The 25021-nt window shown below is 37.4% G+C and overlaps 2 protein-coding genes across 4 annotated transcripts in view; one reads left to right on the plus strand and one right to left on the minus strand.

Moving 5' to 3' along the window:
* The window catches only part of LOC137258235 (VPS9 domain-containing protein 1-like), a 33001-nt gene extending 16582 nt beyond the window's left edge, over positions 1 to 16419 (minus strand). The window contains exons 1-4 of one of the 2 annotated variants that reach the window (XM_067795829.1): positions 16067 to 16419; positions 7389 to 7461; positions 7089 to 7181; positions 4223 to 4316 (exon numbers count right to left, since the gene is read on the minus strand). In XM_067795829.1, coding sequence (XP_067651930.1) covers positions 4223 to 4316; positions 7089 to 7181; positions 7389 to 7461; positions 16067 to 16141 — 335 coding nt within the window. In that variant the 5' untranslated portion in view covers positions 16142 to 16419. Of the gene's footprint in view, positions 1 to 4165; positions 4317 to 7088; positions 7182 to 7388; positions 7462 to 16066 lie in introns of both variants that reach the window. The other variant, XM_067795828.1, reaches the window with a different exon arrangement.
* Positions 16420 to 16828: 409 nt separating this feature from the next.
* Positions 16829 to 25021, plus strand: part of LOC137258897 (apoptotic chromatin condensation inducer in the nucleus-like) — a 55680-nt gene continuing 47487 nt past the window's right edge. For both annotated transcript variants that reach the window (XM_067796593.1, XM_067796594.1), the window contains exons 1-4: positions 16829 to 16982; positions 17374 to 17434; positions 17884 to 17903; positions 19440 to 19545. In XM_067796593.1, coding sequence (XP_067652694.1) covers positions 16845 to 16982; positions 17374 to 17434; positions 17884 to 17903; positions 19440 to 19545 — 325 coding nt within the window. In that variant the 5' untranslated portion in view covers positions 16829 to 16844. The remainder of the gene's footprint in view (positions 16983 to 17373; positions 17435 to 17883; positions 17904 to 19439; positions 19546 to 25021) is intronic.

Below are 25021 nucleotides of genomic sequence, written 5' to 3' on the forward strand. Positions count from 1 at the left end.
AGTATAGTCACCTTTCATGGCAAGCATGGGTTGCTGAAGGCCTATTCTACCCCAGACCTTTACGGGTAGATGATCCAGTCATTCGAATAATTCACCATATCAATGCACAACATGACACAACATCAAAAAAGTCATGTGAGCACCCATTCGACTCCGCATATGTTGCTTGAACAAACACTACATTTTTTAACTAAAGATAGCATGGTGTACATAAGTCTGTGAACTTATTTCTCATTGCAAATGTCAACATAATTATGTGAAGACATTTGTTCATTAACAGGTAATAAGGTTTTAGACTGGTACTGGCCTAGTCATGTGCAGTGTGGATTGTGCACGCTGGAGGATCAACAACAGTGAAATTACACAGATACTGGACAAAAATAATTAGGAATATATCCAAATTTTGAAATTTTGAATAATGATTAATTTACTCATTGACACACTGATAATATATCAATCATAAAAATACCAGTATCCCTACCTTATTTTGTACAGTATATTTATGAAAGAAGATGTATATGTAAGTTTATTAAATTTTTCTCATAAAAATTGTTTCAGTTTAGCTCGATATATACCGTATTCTTTAAGTGAATGAATGTTGCTTTATGACAGTCTGCTCAACAAGAGCATGTTTCATTCAAGTAACAACAGTACAATTATCTATATGCATGCAATAAGATGTCTATGGGAGTTCTTTAAACTTCTGTCATAAAGAGGTTTGAATTTAGTGTGATATATAGTGCACTTTTGCAAAAACTGTCACGGCCACTTTTTCTCTTTCCACCTGTGCAAGTGAGCGAGTGAATGTTGCTTTATGCCAGTCAGCACAATACCAGCTGTATCACCACCTCTAAACATGGGAGATTGGACCAAAGAGAGGTGAACAGCTGAAAAGTTGAGCAACGATTCAATCCATTGGGGTTTAATGACTCACAAATATCTCCATTTAAATTTCGAGCCAATGCTTTGAAGATGATGCAAAAATTATTTTGCTTCTGAATCAGGGCCTGGATATTTTAAAAATGGTATAGGGTTCAATTAGCTATTTTATGTCTGCCTCAACATGACCTTCAGGGACAGGAGTGAGTCCTTTTTTTAAAATGAATGAATGAATGAATGAATGAATGAATGAATGAATTTTTGTTTGTTTCTTGGTTAGCACCACTCTCATCAATATTCCAGCTATATGATTCAGTATGAACCAGACAATCCAGTGATTAACATCATAAGCATCAATCAACAAAACTGGGATTTGATGACATGTCAGCAGGCCTGACCAACTGATCCTGTTAGTCGTCTCTTACAACAAGCATGGGATGTTGAACACCAATTACAAGTGAGTACTGTTACATCAGAGCATGTCAGCTTAAACATGTTCAGAAAGCCCAAAGTGATGCAGATACGTAGTATTTACCACTTTGGTAAACTTACAAGCATAAGCATGCTGACACCAAACATGTACCAAAACCACTGTTCTCAAGTTTTGAGTAAGCCAAAGGGACACAACTCTGCAACACACATTAGAGAGCCTGGACCATGTTCTCTCCTTGAACACTGGGAGATGCAGAACAAATTATGGCAACTGGGGCACCTCGGACCACAAACTGAACAAAGTTGCTGTGAATAGCAGCTAAACTTGCTGATGGTATCAAGAAATATCCAGTCATTCACGTTTAGAGGTGATTGTCATCCAGTGCCACCAATACCTGTGTAGACAATATGGTTCCCATCCTCATTTTAGTTATGTAGCAAGTATCAGTAGTTTGACCTCAATCTGTTCCAGAATACAGAGTGTTACTGAAAAGGTTTGGGGTGCATAAGCAAGAAAGCTGTGCAGCTGCATAATGTCAGTGTGCAGAAGGGAATGTATGGCAAAACCAAAACAAAAATGCTTGTCTCAGAAGCAGCATACCAACACATGAATCATGCTGGCAAACCCAGCCTAACGTATCTCATAAGTTCTGACAATTGGCTTATGTCTTAAATGAAGTTGTAGGTGTTAAAATCAAAACAAATTGCATTTCTAGTGAGAAATTTGGATGAAAAATATTTTTGGAAATTGTTGCTTTTATTGCAATTATTTGAGGGTATGAAAATAAAAAATTGTGTTTTGGGCGACAAATTTGGATTAGAAATATTTTGGAAAAATAGTCTCTTGATTACATTTAGTTTTACTGATTTCAATGCATGTGAAATTTAGACATTTCTTTCTTCTTTCATTCCCCAAGTGTTCAAACAACGAGATCTACAGTCGACTGAAAAGTCAGCTTGTCATGTGTTTGTAAGAACCTTGATCTACTGGAGTAGTTTAGTTTCTACAGGTGCACAGTCAAGCTTTTAGTTTTTATCTATGACTGTTGTGTTCTTCTAACTCAAAAAACAGTACCTGGTGTATATACATATGAAAAACATTTTTTTTAAAGCTAAATGTTTTTTCAGTCTATGAAATCCCTGCTCTGTAAAATCCTTGGGTCTGTAAGCGCTCCCTATGCTGTGAAGAATAAGCTAAGTGTTATGAATGAACAAACAGCACATGTGGTCTTAAAATGGTATTTTTCGAATCCAGATGACTAGTACAAAACATATTTCTTTGAAGTCTGAAAATTGAAGCTAATCCTGTTTAAACTGATTTACAATCCGAGGAAATCTTGAACACATGTAAAGAATTACAGTCCTGAAATGATACTAGTCTGGGATGCAATGCTTGAATGTATTGTCTTTGGTACAATTTAGCTGTTGCCAGTTTAATATGAAATGGCAATGACTGGTAAACACTTCTATGTGACTTTGCAGGAGCATGACCAAAGGTAGGTAACTCTGGATATCTGGGTATGGACTTAAATTTCTTTAAACTGTTGTTATGTTCCTGTACTATTTGTTTAGATAATGTAGGGAAACAAGGGCACTGACTAGCATCAGGTAAGGCACAGCCTAACAATCAGGGATCCTGTCCCTTCAACTAAACCAAAGCAACAAGCCATGTGGGTAAACAGCAGTCTATATATACTGACAATATGACTTATCTGTGTTACCAGTTGCTTTCAGAAATGTGAAACCATTAATGCCAGGTATTTTAGAAATATTCCCCGGGTTACATGCAACCTTTTACATCTAAAGATTTAACAAAAATATTCAGATTATTATTGATACACTAAAACCTGTCAAAACCAAACTCTCACTTATCAGAACTTAAACCAGAATCACAGAAATATGCCACTGCCTTTGTTGTTTGCACAGTCAAACATTTAAAATGTGACTCCAATTTAAGGAAAAAAACCCAGAACAGAACAATAATATACTTGACAGCAAAATAAAAGTAAGCAATGTCTTCTATTTGGAAAATTGACAAAAAATATTCTTTTGCAGTTCAGTATATATGAATCCTGACTTGTTGATATCCCTGGTAGAGAAATGATTCGACACCAAGTGACACAGTGTCACTACTTGTCACGACAAGAATGTGATGCTATGACAGGTTGGTAGCAGTCTATATCTGAAACAACTTACAGACAGCAACTGCCATATATCTGGAATATTGCTGAAAAGGCAGTAACAACAAAATATAGCTGTGTATGAAAGTCTAAAAAAACGTCACTTAAATGATCAGGCTGGTGTGAGACATGAGACAAGTCAAGTATTACAGGGAAGATGGCAGTCAAGGGTGACTGGAACACAGGTCACTCTTTTGTTCCTATAGGCTGTTTGCAGTGAAAATGTACCAATGAATTTCACTTAAAACAGAACAGTGAGTAGAACAAAATGAAATTAAGATCCTCATAACCTTGACAACTGAACATTTAAATCCAAAGATTTTATTCACCCATGGATAAAAGTTGTTTAACAAAAGATCATAGTTCCAAATCACTATTACTGGTTTGCATTACAAAAAGGTATGCACATCATATGAAACACCGAGAACAAGTAGGGTCTAAGTTAATGCTCATCACATACTGAACATGCATTTGTTTCACTGTTCCAACTGCTGCACTTACCCACTCATATTACTAGTTCTTTTCAATATTTACAACATTAACGTCAGGTTACTTCTTAAAATGAAACGTGTACTAAGCCTGGCATAACTTCACATGACCAGTGTTTTCCACACTTCCCTCCCCTGTAATAACTGAGTGGTCCCTAAGCACAAGCGAGTATATGGACAAAGCACCTGCTGAAGGCATGGGGGGAGTTGTCAGGGTTGAGAGGTGGGACAGGCTGGGAAAACCTTGAAGCCAGTCTGGGATCCAGTGTCTGGTCAGTTGGTCCTTCCTCTGCTGCAGGTGCCCCTTGTTGAACAACAGGGGACTTCTGAGTTGCGACTGAAAAATAACCACATAAAATGTAGACCTGGGTTACCTTAAAGGTCACATGCAACACAAAACATAATTTGCAGATTCTGCTACCTTTCATTATGGAGTTAAAGCAACAAATTATCAAAAATGCAAAAGCTTACAAAGTTGAACAAGAATCACCAGAAGATGACATATCTCCCCGCCCCCCACATATTTGAAAGGACAAATCATCTGACAGTTACCTGATGTTTTCTTAGATTAAGTTTGAATCGTTTCCATGGAAGTCATGAAAAATAAAAGTGCCATATATCTGTAAACAGCAAAGGCACTTCAAGATTTGTCTCATATATATGCCAAGATCTGTTGAAAGATATGAAATGGTTTTCAAGTTGTGTTCTGGAAACGAAGCTTGTCCCTCCGTTTTGAGACTAAGTCAGAATCGTTTCCATGGAAACTGGGAAAATGATAAATAACAAAAATCTGTAAATAGCAAAAGGCACCACTTTAGGGTCTCCCCTACATTGTTTCAATGGAAACTGGGAAAAATAAAAATGCCAAAACATTGTAAACAGAAAAAGGCACCACTTTGTGGGCTGCCTCAAATATCTGCCAAGTTTTGCTCTAAGATATTAAATAGTTTTCTAGTTATGCTCCAGAATTGAAGCCCATTCCTCTATTTTGAGACTAAGTCAGAATCGTTTCGATGGAAACTGGGAAAATGATAAACAACAAAAATCTGTAAATAGCAAAGGCACCACTTTAGGGTCTCCCTTTCATATCTGCCAAGTTCTGCAGAAAGATATTTAGAAGTTTTTGAGTTCTGCTCCTGAAACGAAGCCCATCCCTCCATTTTGAGACTAAGTCCGAAACGTTTCCATGGAAACCCTGAAAATTATAAATCACAAAAACCTGTAAATACCAAAAGGCACCACTTTGGGGTCTGCCACATATATCTACCAAGTTTTGCTGACAGATACTATCAACTTTTTGAGTTCTGCTCTGGAAAGGAAACACACCTCTCACTTTTGAAACAAGAGTCATCAGAAGATGACATATGCCCCTGGCCCCCACATATTTGAAAGGACATATCACCCGACAGTTACTTATTTTGTTTTTAGACCAAGTCTGAATTGTTTCCATGGAATTCATGAAAAATATAAATGCCATACATCTGTAATAAAAAAACTCATCATTTCAAGATCTGTCTAATATATCTGCAAAGATCTTTTGAAAGATATGAAATGGTTTTCGAGTTGTGCTCCGGAAACGAAGTCAGCAACGTGTTCATGGAACCGAGAAAATAGTACATCATAAAAACCTGTAAATAGCAAAAGGCACCACTTTGGGGTCTGCCACACATATCTACCAAGTAACACTGACAGATATTAAGAAGTTTTTGAGTTCTGCTGCGGAAACAGAACACACCTCTCACTTTTGAGATTTAGTCCGAAACATTTCCATGGAAACCGAGAAAATAATAAATCATAAAAACCTGTAAATAGCAAAAGGCACCACTTTGGGGTCTGCCACACATATTTACCAAGTTTTGCAGAAAAATATTGAACGTTTTTTGAGTTCTGCTCCGGAAATGAAGCCCACCCGACCATTAGACTGACACCAAAATGTTCCATGGAAACACAAGAAAAATAAAAAAACCAAAACTGTGTAAATAGCAAAAGGCACAACTACAAGTTGAGATTATTATACCTATCAAGTCTGGTCTAAGAATATTGAACGGTTTCTGATTTATGCTCCGGAAACAAAATGATTACAGATGGACGGATGGACGGACAGACGGGGCGTCGACTCTATCCCCCCGCAATACATGCCGGGTGGATAAAAACCCCAAAACTTGTGCACATTACATGATAGGTCTGTTGATTGCAAACAAACTGCATCCAGTTTTTCTGATTCACTGGATCGGATGGAAACCAGTCTAAATTCAGTTTTGACAAACGGCAGTTTCCAGCCATGCACTAGTTTACCATCTAAGTATCTGATTGTTTGAACGCAACGCCGAAAAAACGAGCACGTATTTACAAAACCCAACATCTCTAAACACATACCCTATCAGCAAATGAACCAGTCTTCGTTACATTTGAGTGCACTCCCACCCGCTCTGACTAGATTTGGTATCCTGGGGCCTATTTCACAAAGCTCTCGTAAGCTTAAGATCTCGTAGGTTTCCTCGTAGCATCCCTACCTCCTATACTGTAACATAGGAGATACCAATGTTACAAGAAGTGTTACAAGATCTCAGACTTACGAGAGCTTTATGAAACAGGCCCCTGGCTGCTTCGTTTCGAGGGTAGCAAAGCCAAGAAAAAACAAAAAACATTGAACTTTTGATTTGCAATTGTATGCTTAAAACTTTGGGTTTTTTTTCATAATCAGAAATGTATATTAAATGTCATGAATAAATGATAATTGTGTTTCAATGAAGTCCATTTTTGGGGGTTGCATCTAAGCTTCAAGATGCAACAGTGCTCATACATCATATAGCTTAAAGTTGCCATTTTGGAGCACATAATTGCACACTAAATTGTCATTTCAAAATGCCTTTGACTAAAATGCCTTCAACTGTTTTTTCAAATGACTCTATTCATCTCTTTCTAAAAGACACCACTTGGATCAAGACAGTATATTTCTAACCCAAATACCTCACACTAGTCCTTGCAACAGGCCAAAATAGATGGTTAGACGTAGACCCTTCTTTTCTGTTGGGAAAACAGCAGAGAAACAAGGTTGTTTCGCCTGTATAGCAAATATGCATAGCAAACAGCCTGCAGATCCACTCACCGATTGCCTGTATGAGTGAAGCAAGTCTGTCCATACACTGTTGACCAAGCTGGATGTGACGAAGGACTTCCTTGGATGCAACAACTCGGCCGCCTGCACAATAAACAAGAGTGAGTGAGTGAGTGAGTGAGTGAGTGAGTGAGTGAGTGAGTGAGTGAGTGAGTGAGTTTTCATGCTGCTCCAAAGACTATTCCTTTTAGATCACTGTGTTATATCAGCTTAATCTGGGAATAAACATTCATAGCAACTCAAATAGCTCCTGCTCTCTAGGAGAAAACACTAGATCAAAAGGGCACTTGCCTTCTGTTTTAACATTGTGGAGAAGACTGCTGACTATGCTCAGAACACACTCAGAATACTTGATGTATGCATCCTGAAAACAAACATTACATGATAATGACAAAATTTAATGAAATTCACAGCAGTTTTAGCAGAAGATCATCAAGTACAAATGTTATAGGGCAGGAGTGAGTGAGTTTAGTTTTATGCGACTTTTAGCAATATTCCTGTAATATCACGGCTGGGGGACACCAGATTCAGCTTTCTACACTGTACCCATATGGGTAATTGAACCTAGGTCTGGTGTGACGACCTGACGTTTTAACACTAGGCTACCCCACCACCCCAGGGCAGGAGTGAGACAGTGAGCATTATTTCATAACACTTTCAGCAATATTCCATGAAATGGACTTTCAATGTGTGAGGAATCAAACCAGGTCAGTGTTACAAGTGAATGCTAACCACTAGGCTACACTTTTCAAGGCTGGGATTGCTGAATATGTCTACTATATGTGACATATGTTAACCCCCTTTATGCTGCTGAGACAATTCTGTTAAGGAATTATCAGCAGTCATTTAAGGTAAAGCTAGATTACTAACAGCTACCTCTTGGAAGTCATATTCATTGTAAATATTACCCAGTTTGAAATTTGCATCAAAATGTCCTGCTTCCATCATGAACAAAATATTGGAACATATCTGAGAGTAAAGATAAACAAACAAACAAAAACCATTTTTTGGTGTTCTGCGCCATGATGTTGCTGGAATATTGCTATAAGTGGTGTAAAACTTAACTCACTCACTTATGACTCTTAACAAACAACAGAAACATCAGATCACCTATGAGCATTCTGAAATGTCACAAATAAACAGTGTATGAAATAGCATCTGCCTGGCAGCCCGCTGCTTGCTACTTTATTTTAATGCCAGCCCTGTGGGTCAATACATTTTCCAATGCCATATATTTGATCGTGTCATTGACTACGGGAAATATTTAAAAAATAATTTACAATTGTGGTAGGTAGACCATGTCTGTATAGTCCATGATCAATCAAGTCATAACTTCCACATATTTTTAATACAAGGCTGGTTACATGATAACAGGGCCAGCGACATTTTTCAGTTATCAGCCCTGTGGGCTTCCTGGGTTTTTATAGGAGTTTCACACACTGGAATAACTCTAGAAACATGTAACATGTCTTAGAAAATATGCGAACATAAATGCTGTACTGGATCATGTGTAAAAGGTCATATTTCTTTATGGGATGGTCATTAATTTCATCACTCTAGCAATGACACTGACAACTTTACAATAGTTCTTACTTTAAAGATCACATATGCTCTAGGGGGTGCAAATATATAAATCACTCACTGGCAACATTATAAATGAAACCCCGTCATTAAAACTACTCATTTCGATCTTTAATTACCTTAAATCAACCTTTTTGACAACAGTGCACAATTCTCAGCCACAAACAAAATTTCTACCAATCGGAGTGGTGTGTCTCCATGATGTAATAGTAGATATAGATATGAGGGTCTATGCAGAATCCATCTACATGTCAGGGGGTAAACTATTTTGTTTACAGGTTTGTACAAACCTGAAATCGCTACAGCTGTTGTGAAAAATGAAAGCTATATCCTCTCACAATCTACTGTCATTTAGGTTTGTCTCCTGATTTGCCTAGTTTCCGAGTTACCACCCTTGTTTTCATGGACGATTCTGTCAAAATCACTTGGTGTCGCTACCTTGTAACCTGTGTTTTAAACCTACACATTATTTGTCATCTTTCACTTGATGCTCAGTTAATGAATTTATGTCAGGTATAATTAGTGGTAACACCACATAGATTACCAGACAAAGGTCCCCATTTGGCATTTGTTGTGTCTGGATCAATCAAATTACTTTCTTGCAGATTTAAATGCAGATTTGTCATAAGGTAGTGTTTATGTATGTATATTTACTAATTTATCAGTATACTGAATACACTATGTCGTGTCTGTGTGTGTGTCTGTGTCTGTGTCTGTGTAAAAACAACACCCTTCTTTCAAAGGATTAACCACCAATACTGGCTAACCGAATTACTTTTTTCGAAAAGAATGACAGACATTACGCAATTAGTTGCCAGGTGTGCTATTTTGGGTGACCAATGAGACTATACACCAATGTTAAAAACCTGAAACAATACATCACATATTCTTATATTAGACTGCTAAAAGACACATCACATGGAAATTCTGCCTATGAATGGCATATCACTTGTTTTTGTGGATACTAATGGATGTATTCCTCGAACAAGGTAATAGCCTGACATTGCTCCTATAACTTCAATTAGTTATAATTTTAATATTTGCATTTTGTTTTTATTAAGTTGTCATAGCATTCAACAGAAGCATTTTTTTTCATCGTGAAGTCTAATGACACAGACAACATACAACCAGAGCATGCATGCAAATTATGATTCATATTGGCAAACCATAAAATGTCTAGATATTATATTCCTGTTACACATTTGCTATAAGTATTAGCAGATCGCTTCCTCTTATTAAGTTTCAAAATGCATACAAGTATGATTATATACCAATTGGGATTATAAGACCAAATATAAAGACGTACAGTGACTAGTGTCTACATACTGGTGAGTGAACGTTTATAAACAAAGTGAATTTAGAAACAGTTTTGTCACTTGGACCCCCACCTTGCTTCCGTGGAAGAAATCTTTATGTTACAAGTTCTGTCATGCAAAATCATTTTGGTCATGATTCAAATACATATTTAACTAATAGTAGAAAGTAGTCTTGATTTCCTAATTTCACAAAAACAAACAACAATCTCAATAATTCTAACGGACCTTAGCCTTTGACTTCAGCATTTTAAAAAATGGCAGCGCCCTTTCTGAGGATAAATGCTATTTAAGTTTGTTTTCACCGACTTACAAAATTAAAATTACTTCCTACTGGTAGTAAATTATGTATTTGATTGATGGACAATAGGACTTTGCATGACATTGCTTGTAACATGACAATTTCACTCTTGGAAGCGAGGCAGTAGTCAATATATAATATTACTCATATATATTACAATGAGTAGTAAGTAGCCTTGATTTTATAACTCGATGAAATCAAATCTCAATAGCATTTCCTATCCTAAAAGAGAGGTAGGGGGCGAACCATCCAACCATCAGTATATACCACAGGCTTCCACAACTTGCTTTGCACTCACAAACAGCCCATTAAGCAAGAACTATGGGGTGCAATAGAAATCTGTGCATAGTGACACCATCACCAGACCCCAAGGAACAATTGATCGCAACACAACAATTCGGCATGTCTTTGTTGACATCGAGAAATCAGCAATATGACAAACGTCCGAAACATCTTCTACACAACTAACTGAAAAAAATTCCTCATATGACATCACTGCAGGGCTCTGGCAACAGAGTTACCTATCCTGTCTGTGGTTTTGTTGGCGGCGAGAGTGAAGCAGGTGACATTTTGGCAACTTTTAATCACTTGGTATGAATTAACCACAAGTTTTCTAAGAACGAGTTTGGTGTTCTGCTTAGGACTAACCACAAGTCTTTCATATGTAATGGTTAAAGGACTTAAAAAAATTCGGACTCGAGTACCAGCGGGATAAAACCCGACCCGGACTCGAGTACCCGGAAATTATAGCACCACTTTTAGTGAGAGCTATGTGCGTGTGTTGTAAGTAGCTGAAACAAGAATGACTCATTTATGTTATAGCGTCTGTACTTACATGAAATCTTTCCTTAAAACGCGTGGTTATCAAATTTGACGAAACACAAACCTAATATCATTTTACTTATTTGACTAGCATGGGTCTGTGCAGAGTCACATCATTCAGCTGACTCAATGGCACAAATAGCCCATAGCAGAAATCAGTTTATGTGAAGCATAACTTGAATCAGAACTTAATTTAAGTAAATTTATCTCCCTATGGCAATTGGTATACAAATATTAATAAAAATTATATTACTGTTATTTAACTTGAACACAACGAACTGGAAAACAACTTGGAAATCCAGGCATCACAAATGAGTCATCTTTAATTGTTACGCATATCTTCTGGCAGATCGGGAAGAGACGGGTTCTGTTGTTTTTGTTCTGACTCACTTTTCACTGGGGGAAAGTCCTGTAACGTTCTTGTGACTGTAAGAGCGCGCTCAGTTTCAGAAGCTGTAGAATCCGGCATTGTGGCAATTGTGGATTCTGGCTTTGCGGAAGAAGTATGCATGTTTTTGTTCAGAAATATTATAGCATCAGCCATGTCGGGGTGGAGTGAAGCTCATTTTTGTGTGATTGTAAGCCCGGCTGCAGAAAATGCCTGCTCTGATGGTACACTAGTGCCCGGAATAGAGAGAAAATGTTGTGCAAGGGTTGCAATTCTTGGGAAACAGTGTTTGTTTTCTTTCCACCAGCTTAAACTGAATGATTTGCCTGTTAGCAAGTTAGAAACCATTGAAGCAGAAGTAAGGAAATCCTTGTATTCTTGTTGTGCATTTCTTGAAGACAAGTCAGTGTTTTGGTCATCGGCAATCTCAATTATGTCTCCAAAGAGGAAATTCATAGCCTTTTCCGTTTCACAGTACTTGGGTTTTGTCATTGGCGATACTGGTTCCAGCTTGACAGTTACTTGTTCGGTGGCTGGTGTAGTGGAAAGTGTGGGTTCTTGACCCTCTCCAGATGTTTCCCTTAACAATGTCACTACATGTTCTTGTGTTCCTCTCCGCTGTTCTTCATCAAGAAAACGAAGATTTTTGAAACACGGATCCAGTGCTAAGGCTGTCATGGTTGGGGATAGCCAGAAGTCAGCTGTCATAAGGCGGGATTTAAGTCCATCTGCTATAGTTGTTTTCATGTCAGCCACAATGCGAGTGTCCAAATCGGAGGGAACGAGGTGTTTTGTGACTAAGGCAAACACCAGTGGGTATACTCCAGCAGCAGTGGGGAACTCCTCGCTGCACAACACCTCTGTTGCAGAAACAAGTGGTTTGAGGGCAACTATCAACTGTTCCACAAGAAGCCATTGGTTGTCTTAGAGGTTGAGATGTTTTTGTTTCTTGAATTTGTCATCATGGAGAACTGCTACAATGGACGTGTGCAACTCATTTAGCCTCTCAAACATGAAATATACAGAATTCCATCTTGTTGGAACATCAGTGACTACGTGCTTCACCGTTTTGCCAAGACGCCTCTGTACATCTTCAAGCTCCTGCGTAGCTAGCACAGATTTCGAAAAATAACTCGCCAGTTTTCGTGCATGAATAATCACGTTGTCAATGGCATTCAATTTCAGTGCATCATGGACAGCTAACTGCAGGGTATGTGTGAAACATCTGTTGTGTGGGAAGCCAGTTGCCCTCGCTGTCACAGTCATATTGCTTGCGTTGTCTGTTGTGAGACCACAAACATACTCAATTTCAAACTCCGTTTTGATGGATACCAAGGCATCAGCGATGTTCTCGCCTGTATGCCGATCCTCCATGCGTCTAGTGGCAAGAATGCATGATTTTAAATCCCACTCGTCTGTGATGTAGTGCCCTGTGACGGTGATGTAGCCATGGGTAGCACAACTGGTCCACATATCTGTTGTCAAAGATACGCCAGAGGACTGCTTTAGAATATCCTTAAGCTGGGTTTTTGTGTCGGCATATTCTTTCATAAGGTAATTATGGAGGGTCTTTGGACATGGCATGATATAACTGGGATTCAGTGAGTGACAAAAGTCACGAAAACCATTACCTTTAACAAGGTTCAGAGGTCTGAGGTCTCTAACGCACATCATCATGGCCTTGCGTGTGAAAGTTACGTATGTTTTTGAGTCAAGCTTTTTTTGGTTGTAACCACCAAAATATCCTTGCGTCAGCATGGCCTGCTTTTTGACCGGAGTTTGGGAAGAAACGTCCACACGGACTTGTATTTCACGTTAAGGTGTTTTCTCATTGAACTGGTTAAGCTCAACATAATGCCACAAAGGCGACACTTGGTTTTTCGTTTGGAACTGTCAAGATCTAAATGCGCCCACACGTTTGATCTTTTTTCATCCATGACTGTGCGAATAGTCACGTTTAGTTTAGAGTTATCTCCCTTTATCGGGTACTCGAGTCCTGGAAATCAGACTCGAGTCCTGCCGTACCCGACCCGTCGCCGGGTACTCGAGTACCCGTCAGAGCCCTATTGGCTATCCCTTGCCCCTGAGGGTAATAAGATTTTTAAAAAGAGAAGCTGCTTAGAGAATGTCTATGAATCACAATGAATAATTCTCATGGCATTGTGTAAGCATAAATAATCAGTCAAATGCAATTAAATGGTGAGCTATCAAAGACTCCTAATTGGGTGGTCGGGTAGCCTGTTGGTTAAAGTGTTTGCTCATCATGCCGAAGACCTGGATTCCAATTCCCATGTGGGTAAAATGCTGGTAGTCCATTTTTGGTGTTCTGCGCCATGATGTCACTGAAATATTGCTAGAAGTGGTGTAAAAGTTAACTCACTCACTAATGACTCTTAATTAGAGTCCAGAATCCAGAATTCATCCCAAATGTGTCTGAATGTCGTTGAGAGGTTTAGATGGCTGTGTGCTAGTGATGAGGTGCCTCACTCCGGCAATACTGGTATGAATCTTGACTGGGACTCAGAATCTAAAAGTACTTGAATCTGTGTAATTTAGTGAGAAAGTGTAGTTCCAAATATATGTTACAGCAGTACAAACACTAACTTATCATGGACTAGAATTTAAACTGGTTTTATGCTTGTGGTTTGATTAATCCAGCAGCCCTAACAAGACAGTTCTATGTATTGTCCTCTGAAGGTCATCCTTGATATCTCCATGGTATACGTTCCGGTAAGTCTCCACTACACCCTGGATGCAGCTACGGTTCGGACCAAAACTTTCATTACCTCCATTGGCTGGCTCTGCATTCTCACAGTAGCCAATCAGCTAAGCCGCTGCTACAACTGAGCTTGCCAGCATCAACAAAGATAGCGGTTGCAGCTGCAAAGGTTTGTTTGCAGTGGGGAAATCATACAGACACATCCATAGCTCCGACAATTTAAAAAAATACAAGCAAGAACTCCTTCTGCCTCTTTCAGATAACCTGTGCATGCTTCATGTTGCCAAGTTTAATCGATTAGATGATTTAAAAAGCGAAAGTGAGGTGTGGTTCGCTCAAATTCACAGCGTATACACCTGACTGGATAAAAGGCCAGTCAAGGGAGGTAATAAATTTGTAGCTGTAGATGCATCCAGGGTATAGTGGAGACTTATCGGAACGTATGCCCTGGAGATATCGAGGATGTCTAAAGGCAGGATTTGTATAAATCTGTTTAACATGTCTCACAGTCCCTGAACCACATTATATTCAATGTAACAGCTAGCACACAAAGTCAGCCACCTCGCCCGCTCAGCCACCACGACCTGCAATTCTGACTTGGTGTGCTGGCGATTAGGTGCCTGACTCTGAGGGTTCGGGTTCGAATCCCGGGTGGGACACAACCAAACGTACTAGAATTTGTACTTTTCTAAGAAAGTGTAACCCCAGACATCACACATGCTACATTTGACCACTTTCTACATGACATTGTGTAATCACGTTATATTCATGAAGTCTAGATTTGACTGAGAACTCAATGTGAGTAACTAACAAGAGTAATCAGAAGATGACATAATCCTCTAGCCCCTACAATGTCATATTTGAAAGAACATATCATCAGACAGTTACTTGATGTATCCTTAGACTATGTCCAAATCGTTTTCATGGAAATTATGAAAAATATAAATGCCAAATACCAGAGAAGAACAATAGGCACCACCTCAAGATCTGCTGCATATATTTGCCAAGTTCTGTTGGAAGATATCAAATGGTTTTTGAGATGTGCTCAAGAAATGAGGCCCATCCCTCCATTTTGAGATTAAGTCCAAATCAATTCCATGGAAATCAAATGATAATCACAAAAATCTGTAGCAAAAGGCACCACTTTGGGGTCTGCCTCACATATCTGACAAGTTTTGTAGAAAAAACTGAACGCTTCTTGAGCTATGATCCGGAGACAAAGTCCAACCCTCCCATTTGACGACGACCAAAACATTTCATTGGAAATCCAGGAAACAAAAATGTCAAAAATCTGTAAATATCAAAAGGCATAACCTTAGGTTCAGTTTAATATATCTACCAATATTGGTCTAGAAATACTGAACGTTTTTTGACTTATGCTCCAGAAAATAAAATGATTACGGATGGACGGACAGACGAGGCATCAAGTATATCACCCCCTATTACCTGCTGGGGGGATGATAATCTGTAAAGTTGAATTCAGAACAAAGTGTTAGTTGTTGATAATGTTTCAGAGTATACTTGTGATAAGTATTACCTTAACACATGATCAGGGGACCAATTTAATCTGCCTATGTAATTTACATCACTGTCTATCCTGTTCGATGCATTTGCGCCTATCAATGCTCATGTTGTTGATCACTGGATTGTCTGGTCCAGACTGTATTATTTACAGACCGCCACCATATACCTGGAATATTGCTGAGTGTGGCATAAAACTAAAGCCACTCACTCACTTCGATGCATTTGCAATGTATGTGGGGCGTTTTAACCTATATGCATAGAGTATATTTCCTTCTTGGATTATTTACATAGGAAAGCAAATAAATGCCATTATATACATACTTGGTACTTGTTTTCATCGTCCAGACGCAGAGCTTGTCCAATACTCTGCATTACCGAAACTAAACTTTGATCCATTGTTCAGATAAAATCGCACCCTCCGTCTCCTGGTTTTATTCAATCTATGAAACAGATGTTCTGTCCTTAGTTGAACAACTGACGATAGTAAGCCGATGCATTAGACGTATAAGAGAATGCCTAGCCGAATTCAAAAGCAAGTGACACTAAAAAATTTCAACATGGTACAAGTTGTCAATGTTTTTCGCTGTGAATATTCCTAAAATGATACACCTACTACGATTTTTTAACTGTCAATGAATCTCGTAATATTGACATTTGTTATAGCTCATCCTTTTGGCAGGTGCTTGAGCTGTGTTTTCCTGCAGAATGAAACAGCTGTCGTAGCGAGTGATTTTATAAAATTATAATTTTCTCTTTTTGTGTATGGTCACACTAGAATGTGGACCGAAAGTCTTTCGTTACTATTAATTGAAGATTTCTTTACGATGTTACAGCATTTTTCCTATAGTGTATGTGTGCAAACGTTCAACAAATTATTAGCTGTAGGGAAAATAGTATGGGATCAAAGTACATTCTTTATACGGATTTTACCGAATAGAAAAACTAAATTATAATTTGATATTACTTACTTGTATTAATCTAATTATAGTTAGACTTATATCACAGTTGTCTTTAACTGTTACATTTGAGCGCAGTTTGTGAAAAAACATAACCGATGATAATTGGCGGGAACTCACGAAGTTCGCGTTGGTTAAGCAAAATGGCGGACGAAGAGGCAGTCCTGGTGGACGGGAAGCCAGTCGACGAACTAAAAGTAATCGATCTGAAGAAAGAATGCGACAAAAGAGGATTATCAAAGTTAGGAAGCAAAACTGCATTGGCTGACAGATTAAAAGCTGTAAGTTAGTACCAAATGCATGATCGGTTAGCTTAAATTTCGGGTGAGAATGAGCGTAAACAAAAGTAGGCCAATCTTCTGACAGTGTCATTCATTTTACAAATTTGCTTATCAAATTCAAGGAACAAAACAATAAATATGCTACCTTGCTGTTTGGATTATATCAGTGTTACTTCTATTATTGCAACAGCACGGCTGGAAAATACCGTATTCATGAACGATGTTACTAATGTAAACAATTTATGACACGCATTGTTTTCTTTGTTAGTAAACATTCTTCTGGCGTTGTTGCCAAACAAGTCTTTACGAATTCTCTTGCAGATTTACGTCGCTTTGACTAAATGTTATACGTTTCCCTTTTCTACCCTGTCCATTATTTCATTCTATTCAGCAACTTCTACTAGAAAAGTTGCAGACCCAAGCAAAGGTTTCTCCCAGAAGCGATGACGAGGGTGAGTTGTCTACCCTTGACCTGTCATGGGGCCCTTGTCAAGAAACAGATGCAAAGTGATCTAAACTTTTAAGATACTTTTATTTGATATAGGTTTTTTAGAATTAGATATCATTGTCTAAACCTAACTTACTTTGTATACCTTAAAATGAAAAAAATATAACTGACAGGGATGTTCGCATGTACCCTACATATTATTATTATGTTGAAACAGACTGAAATTTAGATTCGATATTTGAGCACGTTTCATGAAGGTATGTTTACAGTAAATGCAATTAATATTTGAAAACACATGCAAATAGTGAAATTTTCATATTTTACGAAATAAATATTTACATAGACTCAGCGTTACGTTTTACTGATAGTGCCACTTAATTAATTGCGTATAATTGTGATTGAATGAAATGTTTTTATCCATGTATTTCAACTGTTCATTTTGTTTTGTTCCAGCACATGTTCCAAATCAAGCTGTAAGTTCCTTTTTACTTATCTTGTAGGAAAAAAAATTGAAAAAAAAATTGTTACGTGTTATTCGCAGGTGTATATTTTACATCAAATTCATTTTAATCTTGGTTTTCTGTTTTTAAATCTTAAATTGATAAACAAGAGACAACTATCTGTCTCTTTAACGATATGTCTTAACGTCATTCAGATCAAATCTTTCTCTTGGTAGAAAAAACAGATATGGTAACACATGCTTATGTTCACATAAAATATTCTGAATATTATGACTAAACACAATTTTTTAGAAGGGGAACTCAAAAGGCTTTAAAATAGGTTGAGACAGTGTAAAAGTTGTGAGAAATTGATACACAGCTTATGTATGTGTCCATGTATATGCTTCTGAGGCTTGTTGAAATACATTTCTTGATTCTTATGACCTGCCTACCCCTGAACTCAAGTTGCTTGAAATGAAACTAAGTTTCACAAAAATAAGTGTGAGGTTTTCATGCTAATGCCAACCTTATAACCTTGTTGGTTTTTCTATTAGTACTGAAAACCCTCCACATTCAAATGTATTAAACATATCAATATTGTTTTCACATGACATATTGTAGTGTATGTCTATTGCTGTGCTCTAGCACATCGAAGTAAATATTTTGTCAGTGACTTGGCAATGGTTAAGAATATGTGACATATTCATAGTAATCTGTGTTTTTTGTAAGAGATGACTCAGTCACTCAGTAGGTCCGGTAATCAGCCTCAGTGAATTGATTGATGCTTTGTCATGATCAGGCATGGATGACAGCTGGAACCACGGAATTGTCTGGTCCAGACTTCATCACTTATAGACTGCAGGAATAATACTGAGTGTTGAATTAAATAGAACAAAACACACATAGCCAGAAACACACACACTCAAAATATCTTAGTTTGGGCTATTTATGAAACTATTCAATTACCTACTTGCCCTTCACAAAGTCTGCAGCAGGATTAAGTGGCTGAATTTCATCCAATGTAATGGTTACCAAGAATGTGAAAACTCAAATTATGATGTATTTCAATGATTGAAATCACCTGTTGTCTTTTGGTCAAATTCTTACTGCTTTCAAGTTTCACTGTCTCAATCAGTTACCTTATGTTATGTCTTACAGCCTTGACAATGTCCTTATGACAACAAATGTTGTTAATTTTCGGACTTTAAGTACTTGTATTAGGCTAAGTAAAAAAGTGAAATTGAAAGTGGTATTTGAGCATGTAACAACTTTTTATTGCCATTTAACAAAAATAATTTTGACTTTGCCAAGTTCAGATCATCCATTTGTCTACTATAAGAATGAGTGTCTGTAAGAACGAGTGTGACTGAATCTACAACTCATTAAACCATGCTTATGAGCTTCCCAAGCTGTCTTTCTGAGAGCAAAAAATGTTCTTCCCTTGTCACTTTTTTCCTATCAGAAGTTTGAAAAAAGTTCTACTGCCTTTTTCACTTTTGAAAAAAAATGTGCCTGAGAAACAGTTATTTTCTTATGCAGTCTAATGTCTATTCATGTTTCACTTTTCAGCTTCAAAATGATGAAATTGCTGGCCAGAATGATTTCATCAAACAGTACTTAGCCCGTCAGCAAAAGTCGCTGCAGATGCAAATGGAAGTGAAGAAGAAAATTGAGGGTCAGTCATATTTTAGATTTTATGGCACGAGCTTTTCTTATTCTTGGTTCGGCTTTTCAACTAGTTGATTGCGTTGTCATGAGTATGATTTTATGTGATAACAAAATACAAGTTCATGCATCTGTTTATGAATTCTTATTTGAATTTGTGTGTTTTCTAGCTCAGGCAAATGCAGGGGAGTTTCCATAGTATCTTCTAGTTCGTGTAAATGGAGTGTGGTAGTTATGTTTCTATACTAAACAATACTCACTTACTTTTAATAGTGTTAATCTACTATTATCTTGTGGAAAGGAATATTTCGTGGCATTGCAGCAATCGTCAAATCTCACATCCATCGACTCGCACTGTTAAATCTTTTTCCATAATTTAATGACGTTAATGAATTTAAAAAGCTTACATGTAGTTTGATGTTGTGTCTTACACTGCAGTTTGTTATGTTACTTCCAGTTCTTTTGCTTATATTTCAATTTAATTATTATTCAACTGCAGTGAACTGAAATCAAAATCAGTAAGTCAATCAATGTATGTCAAAGGATGTCCTAAAATCCTTCAGGTCTTAACCAGTGGTAAAATATGAATCTAAGCACCATGTGACATCTGGGTTATTGTCAGGATGATTTAGCTTACATGAACAAATTTGAAAACTGACATTCATCACTGCAGGTTTGGAGACCACTGGTCTGTTTCAATTTTCATTAGTTTAAGTTCAAGTTTTCTTTCTATCACCCTCATGACATTGCTGGAATATTGCTGAAAGGTAGTGAAACAATACTCACTCACTGATTCTATCATTGTTTTATAACTATTCCAGGGACTGGGATAGAGAACTTTGACAGTGGGCCATTCTCAGGATTATCAACTAGTTTCTGAATTTGGAATGGGCCACTGCCCTTGTATTAAAAACATTTTAATGAACATTTCTTTTCTAATGTGCAAAATGGCCCATGGACCCTGCCTTTCCCAATCCTTGCTTGTTTAAGTCTTGTTTGAAGTTTGTGTTTGCTCCATCTTCAATCCAATTGTCTGGCTCTTTGGTGTTTTGTATGCTGCAAATTAAATGCAAGTGTGGCAGTGTGATCAGCAGTTGCCAGTTTACTTTGTCAAAAGCCGTTCACCCTTGTTAAGATGCAATCATGGTATCTGGGTACAGAAAGTAAATCTATGTTTTCCTTAAATTTGGGATATCATATTTCAGAGAAAATCAAGAATAGATTGGATGTCACAGTGATCAAGGTGAACTATTTTTTGGATGATAATGATCACATATTTCATGTTCCTTTTGGGCACCATCTAAAATGAACTTTGGGCACTTTTAACAATGTATTAAATGTAATGGTCTAATATTGATATATGTGAAGAATTGCTGAAATTAAGCATAGTATATTCTGTACAACTAAATAATAGTATGTGTCATCTGTGAGCTGTTAAATTTAGATTCTTCATACTAAATGTTATCCATGGGAAAAAGAGGTAACTAGAAAACCAAAGCCACTAGCTGGGTGTAACAGACCAAGGTATTTGCTTACCCAGTACAGTTTGTTCCCAAAAGATTTAGTCTGCTAATCCAGAAATGGCTCTCAGCATTTTAGTACGCATGCTTTATATCATTCGAATTAATATCAGGTGAACTTTCCAAACTAGGTACAGCCTTTAGATTAACAGCAAAGATCACAGATTGGCCATGTGTACTCAAGTGTAGTCTACTTCATTACCCCACACCTTGATTGTTCTATTGTTCTCATGACAAGAATGGTATGGATTTACTTTTACTACCAAAATGTTTTATTGTTATTTTGTTATCACACCTAGTTGGATTGGCCTGTATGTACATAATTGGTTTCTCTCCCATCAACCAATTGACAGCCTTAATGTTATGTTGTTTTTTTTGTGCATTAACGCTGCCATAATTTCTAAGAATACCCACAAAAATGTATGGATAACAACTGCAAGGCATCTCTGCCAAAATGTCACATTCAACAAATAAAAGAGGTTGTTATCCATAAATTTGTCCATGTTGTACTTCCTGACTTCTATTCTTATATGCCACTCCAACATAATCACATGATAACAGATAACATAAAGTAGCCCTGAAACAATTAGTATTCTCTCTTCATGTAATATATAGTTTTCTATGTAGTTGAAGGGGTTGAGTTAGATGGGCCAGTAGGTTCTAATGTTACTGCACCAGAGCATAGACTCCATGATGCCCTTTACTAAACTGTTGAATGTGAAACTAGCATTTTTATTGTCTTCTGGCGTCACAGACTGACAGCTATGCTGACTCATGTGTTAGTTATTGTTTTGTTAACCTTTGTTTACATTTTCTGCACAGTTTGTTTTTTCATGTTTTTTGCAATGTTTTTCTTCTTGATGTAAAACGTTTTCATATCTGTGTAGCTTTGAATTGTTCAAGGTGCATAATGAACAGTTTTGAATATGTTTTAGCCTTCTAATGTGGGTTACATTTCAGTTTAAAAATGTTCTATTACAAGATAAAAATATAAAGCCAATACAAATAGCTAAGCATTTTGTACTTTCATTCTGTGAAAACAGGCATACTTGTTCTTTTTAAGGACATGAGCTATTTGAGATCACAGTGAAACCTACAATAGAAATGTGTATTGATTCGTAACAGCATATTTTCTGTTGTCATGTCACAATGTATCTCTGTATCTGTGATGCATTGAATGCAAGCATCAGGGTTTTGGTATGTCATTTCACCCTTAGTGGCTGGTGGTGATATCAACATAATGTCCCACCACAGTCAGGGGACACTTGTTGTCCATTCATCGTTCGTTGGATTGTCCATCTGTCATGATTTGCTTCCAGAGCATGACAGAAAGACCTGTTCACCCTTACATTTACTGCTTCCATTTGTTATTTAGGAGTTATTTTTAAAATAACAAATTCCATTTGAACAAGACTGCATGATAAAAATGTACGTCGGGAACCAATTCTGTTTCATCAGTAATCAATCAAGTGGTCAGCTACTGACATTGTGGGGTTTTTTTAGAAACAATGAAAATATATTTGTCTATATTTAGTATAATTGAACAGATTATGCTGAAAAGAATTTGTCTTATTTCCAAAGATTAAGCATAAAATAGCTGTTGATAAATCTGTTCATCCATAAATGGGTTGATTCTTTGGCCAGGAGTTGTTATGTGTGTCTTATGTTGATCATATGTATTACGTTGAATAAGTTCTTCAATGATTTTGCAATATTCTGAGTCTGACAGTGAAAACATGCATGAGGCAAATCTCTATCTACACAGTTGATATGTGTGTCTGCTGGGAATTCAGCTGTCAGTACGCTGCATGATACAAGTACTCAGACAGCATTGGTGCATCACAAGAACACTGTCCATAATACAATGCTTGATTTTAGTACAATACTTAGAAGGTATTGGTGTAATGTGTATTCTGCACTTTACAGGCTATACACTACTAGAGATAAGAGCTCAGGAGGTGCATATTCATCAGAAAATGCACAATGCCAGTAGTAATGAAGTAATAATAACTTACAAAATATATTTCTACTTATTGTAAGGGGTACATGTTTCATTGTGTAGGTACTAGGGAGACTGCACTAAAAACCAACTTTAGTGTAGATGAAATGCTGTGTAGGCAAATGGAGATGGCACCCTCATGTTACAGTAAATAATTTGCCGTGACAAAAGGTATAAGAAATCCCCTATGAACCAACAAAATATAACACTGACAAGTCGAAAATATTCATTAATATGACAATGTATTGACCAAAGAGCAAGATACAGTGATTCTCAATAGAGGTTTCTAGTACAATGCACCTGAGTCAAATCTTAAGTAATCAGTGACAAACATAACATCAAATCACCAAGTCTTGGTTTTCAGTGAAACAGTTATACTAAATGTTATGCTGCAAGCTGTCTTGAATGTATGTCAAACGTTGACGAAGAGACAGAAAAATATAGATACACCAAATGATGACACAACGCCAGTATGACTCTGAGTGGAAATCTGTGTGTGTCAACACAACAACACAACAAACAGCCTAATATATACAGTCACATATGCTTTAACATTCGAGCACTGTGCCATTACATCGCTATGAACTTAAAACTTTCTCATTCGGCATCATGTTTACTAACAGTCAAAACGCATACTTTATACAGAACAGCACCTAAAGACAGGTAACTCAAAAGCGCAACCTTATAGGTCACATGCAACGTAAAACACAACTTTGCAGATTCTAGTACCTTTCGGTATGCACTTACCGAAACAAATCATAAGAAATGCCAATTCAACCTATAAAGTTGAAAATAACACGTTGAAAGAAAAGCCTGCGAAATCGGAGTTCAAACGTTTCACTAAATTGCCCCCAACGCTGGGGGGAAAACTGGTTTCAGCAGCTGTGCTGCGTCCATAACGCATGCGCACTGAATAGGTTCGTGGAGCTTGAAACAGTATGCATGCCCAGCGTCTTAGGACGTGAGCAGTAGTCTGATCTTGGTTGTGTACACAAACAAGTAAATAATCTACCCGTTACGTAAAAAACTTGTTGATTGTGGTAAGCAGACTCTGTCACAGAGAAAGCTCAGTGTCTGGTTTATTCACACCTATATGTCTGTCTGCCTGTCTGCTAAAGACAACATGCAATACACAGCTTCAATCATTGACCACGTGCAATTTGAACTTAGCACATATCAGACTATATGACATAAAGAAAATAAGTTGATTTATGACTCGTGCACCCAAGTCCCGTGTCTGCCACATTATGTAATTAGGCACGTGTGATACACATGACATGTTTTTATGTCGGTGGGTTGCAAACAAACTACATTCATTTTTTTTCGGATGACTGGATCTGACGGAAACTGGTGCAAACTCTTGTCAGTTTCAAGTCCTGCTTTGTACTTGGACAGATTCCAGCCACGCACTAGTTTACCATCTCTACTGACATGATATTTGATTGGATTGAGGGCAGATTCAGAGAGCATGTATTTTCCAAACCCAACATCTGTATATACATTCTTCATGGATAACGACTTCTTTTAGTGTATATGATTTTGTTTGACAACAGTATATGAATCCATACTGAAACGACACATCAAGTACACAAAAAGAAGTTGTTATCCATAAAGAATTTTCCTTTCTTGTGACTGGCTATACTTCTAAAATGCCCATCAAACAGATCATCTTTCTGAACACACAATGAACCCTCAGCATATCCGCAAATGAAACAGCCAATCGGAAGCCGTCGTTACACTTGAGTGCATATCCACCTGGTATGACTGGGTTCGGGCTCCCGAGGGCTTCGTTTCGGGGGAAGTAAGCCCAAGTACAAAATATTGCACTTTTGAATCGCGATTGTACGCTTATAATTTTGTTTATTTGTTTTTTTAAAAGCAGCAATGTATATTATATGCCACGAATACGTGATAAATGTGTTTTAATTATGTTTGATTTTTTGGTTGCATTTGAGCTTTAAAAGGCA

Source organism: Haliotis asinina, chromosome 12 (genome assembly GCF_037392515.1).
Source record: "Haliotis asinina isolate JCU_RB_2024 chromosome 12, JCU_Hal_asi_v2, whole genome shotgun sequence".
In the NCBI taxonomy this organism is placed as follows: domain Eukaryota; kingdom Metazoa; phylum Mollusca; class Gastropoda; order Lepetellida; family Haliotidae; genus Haliotis; species Haliotis asinina.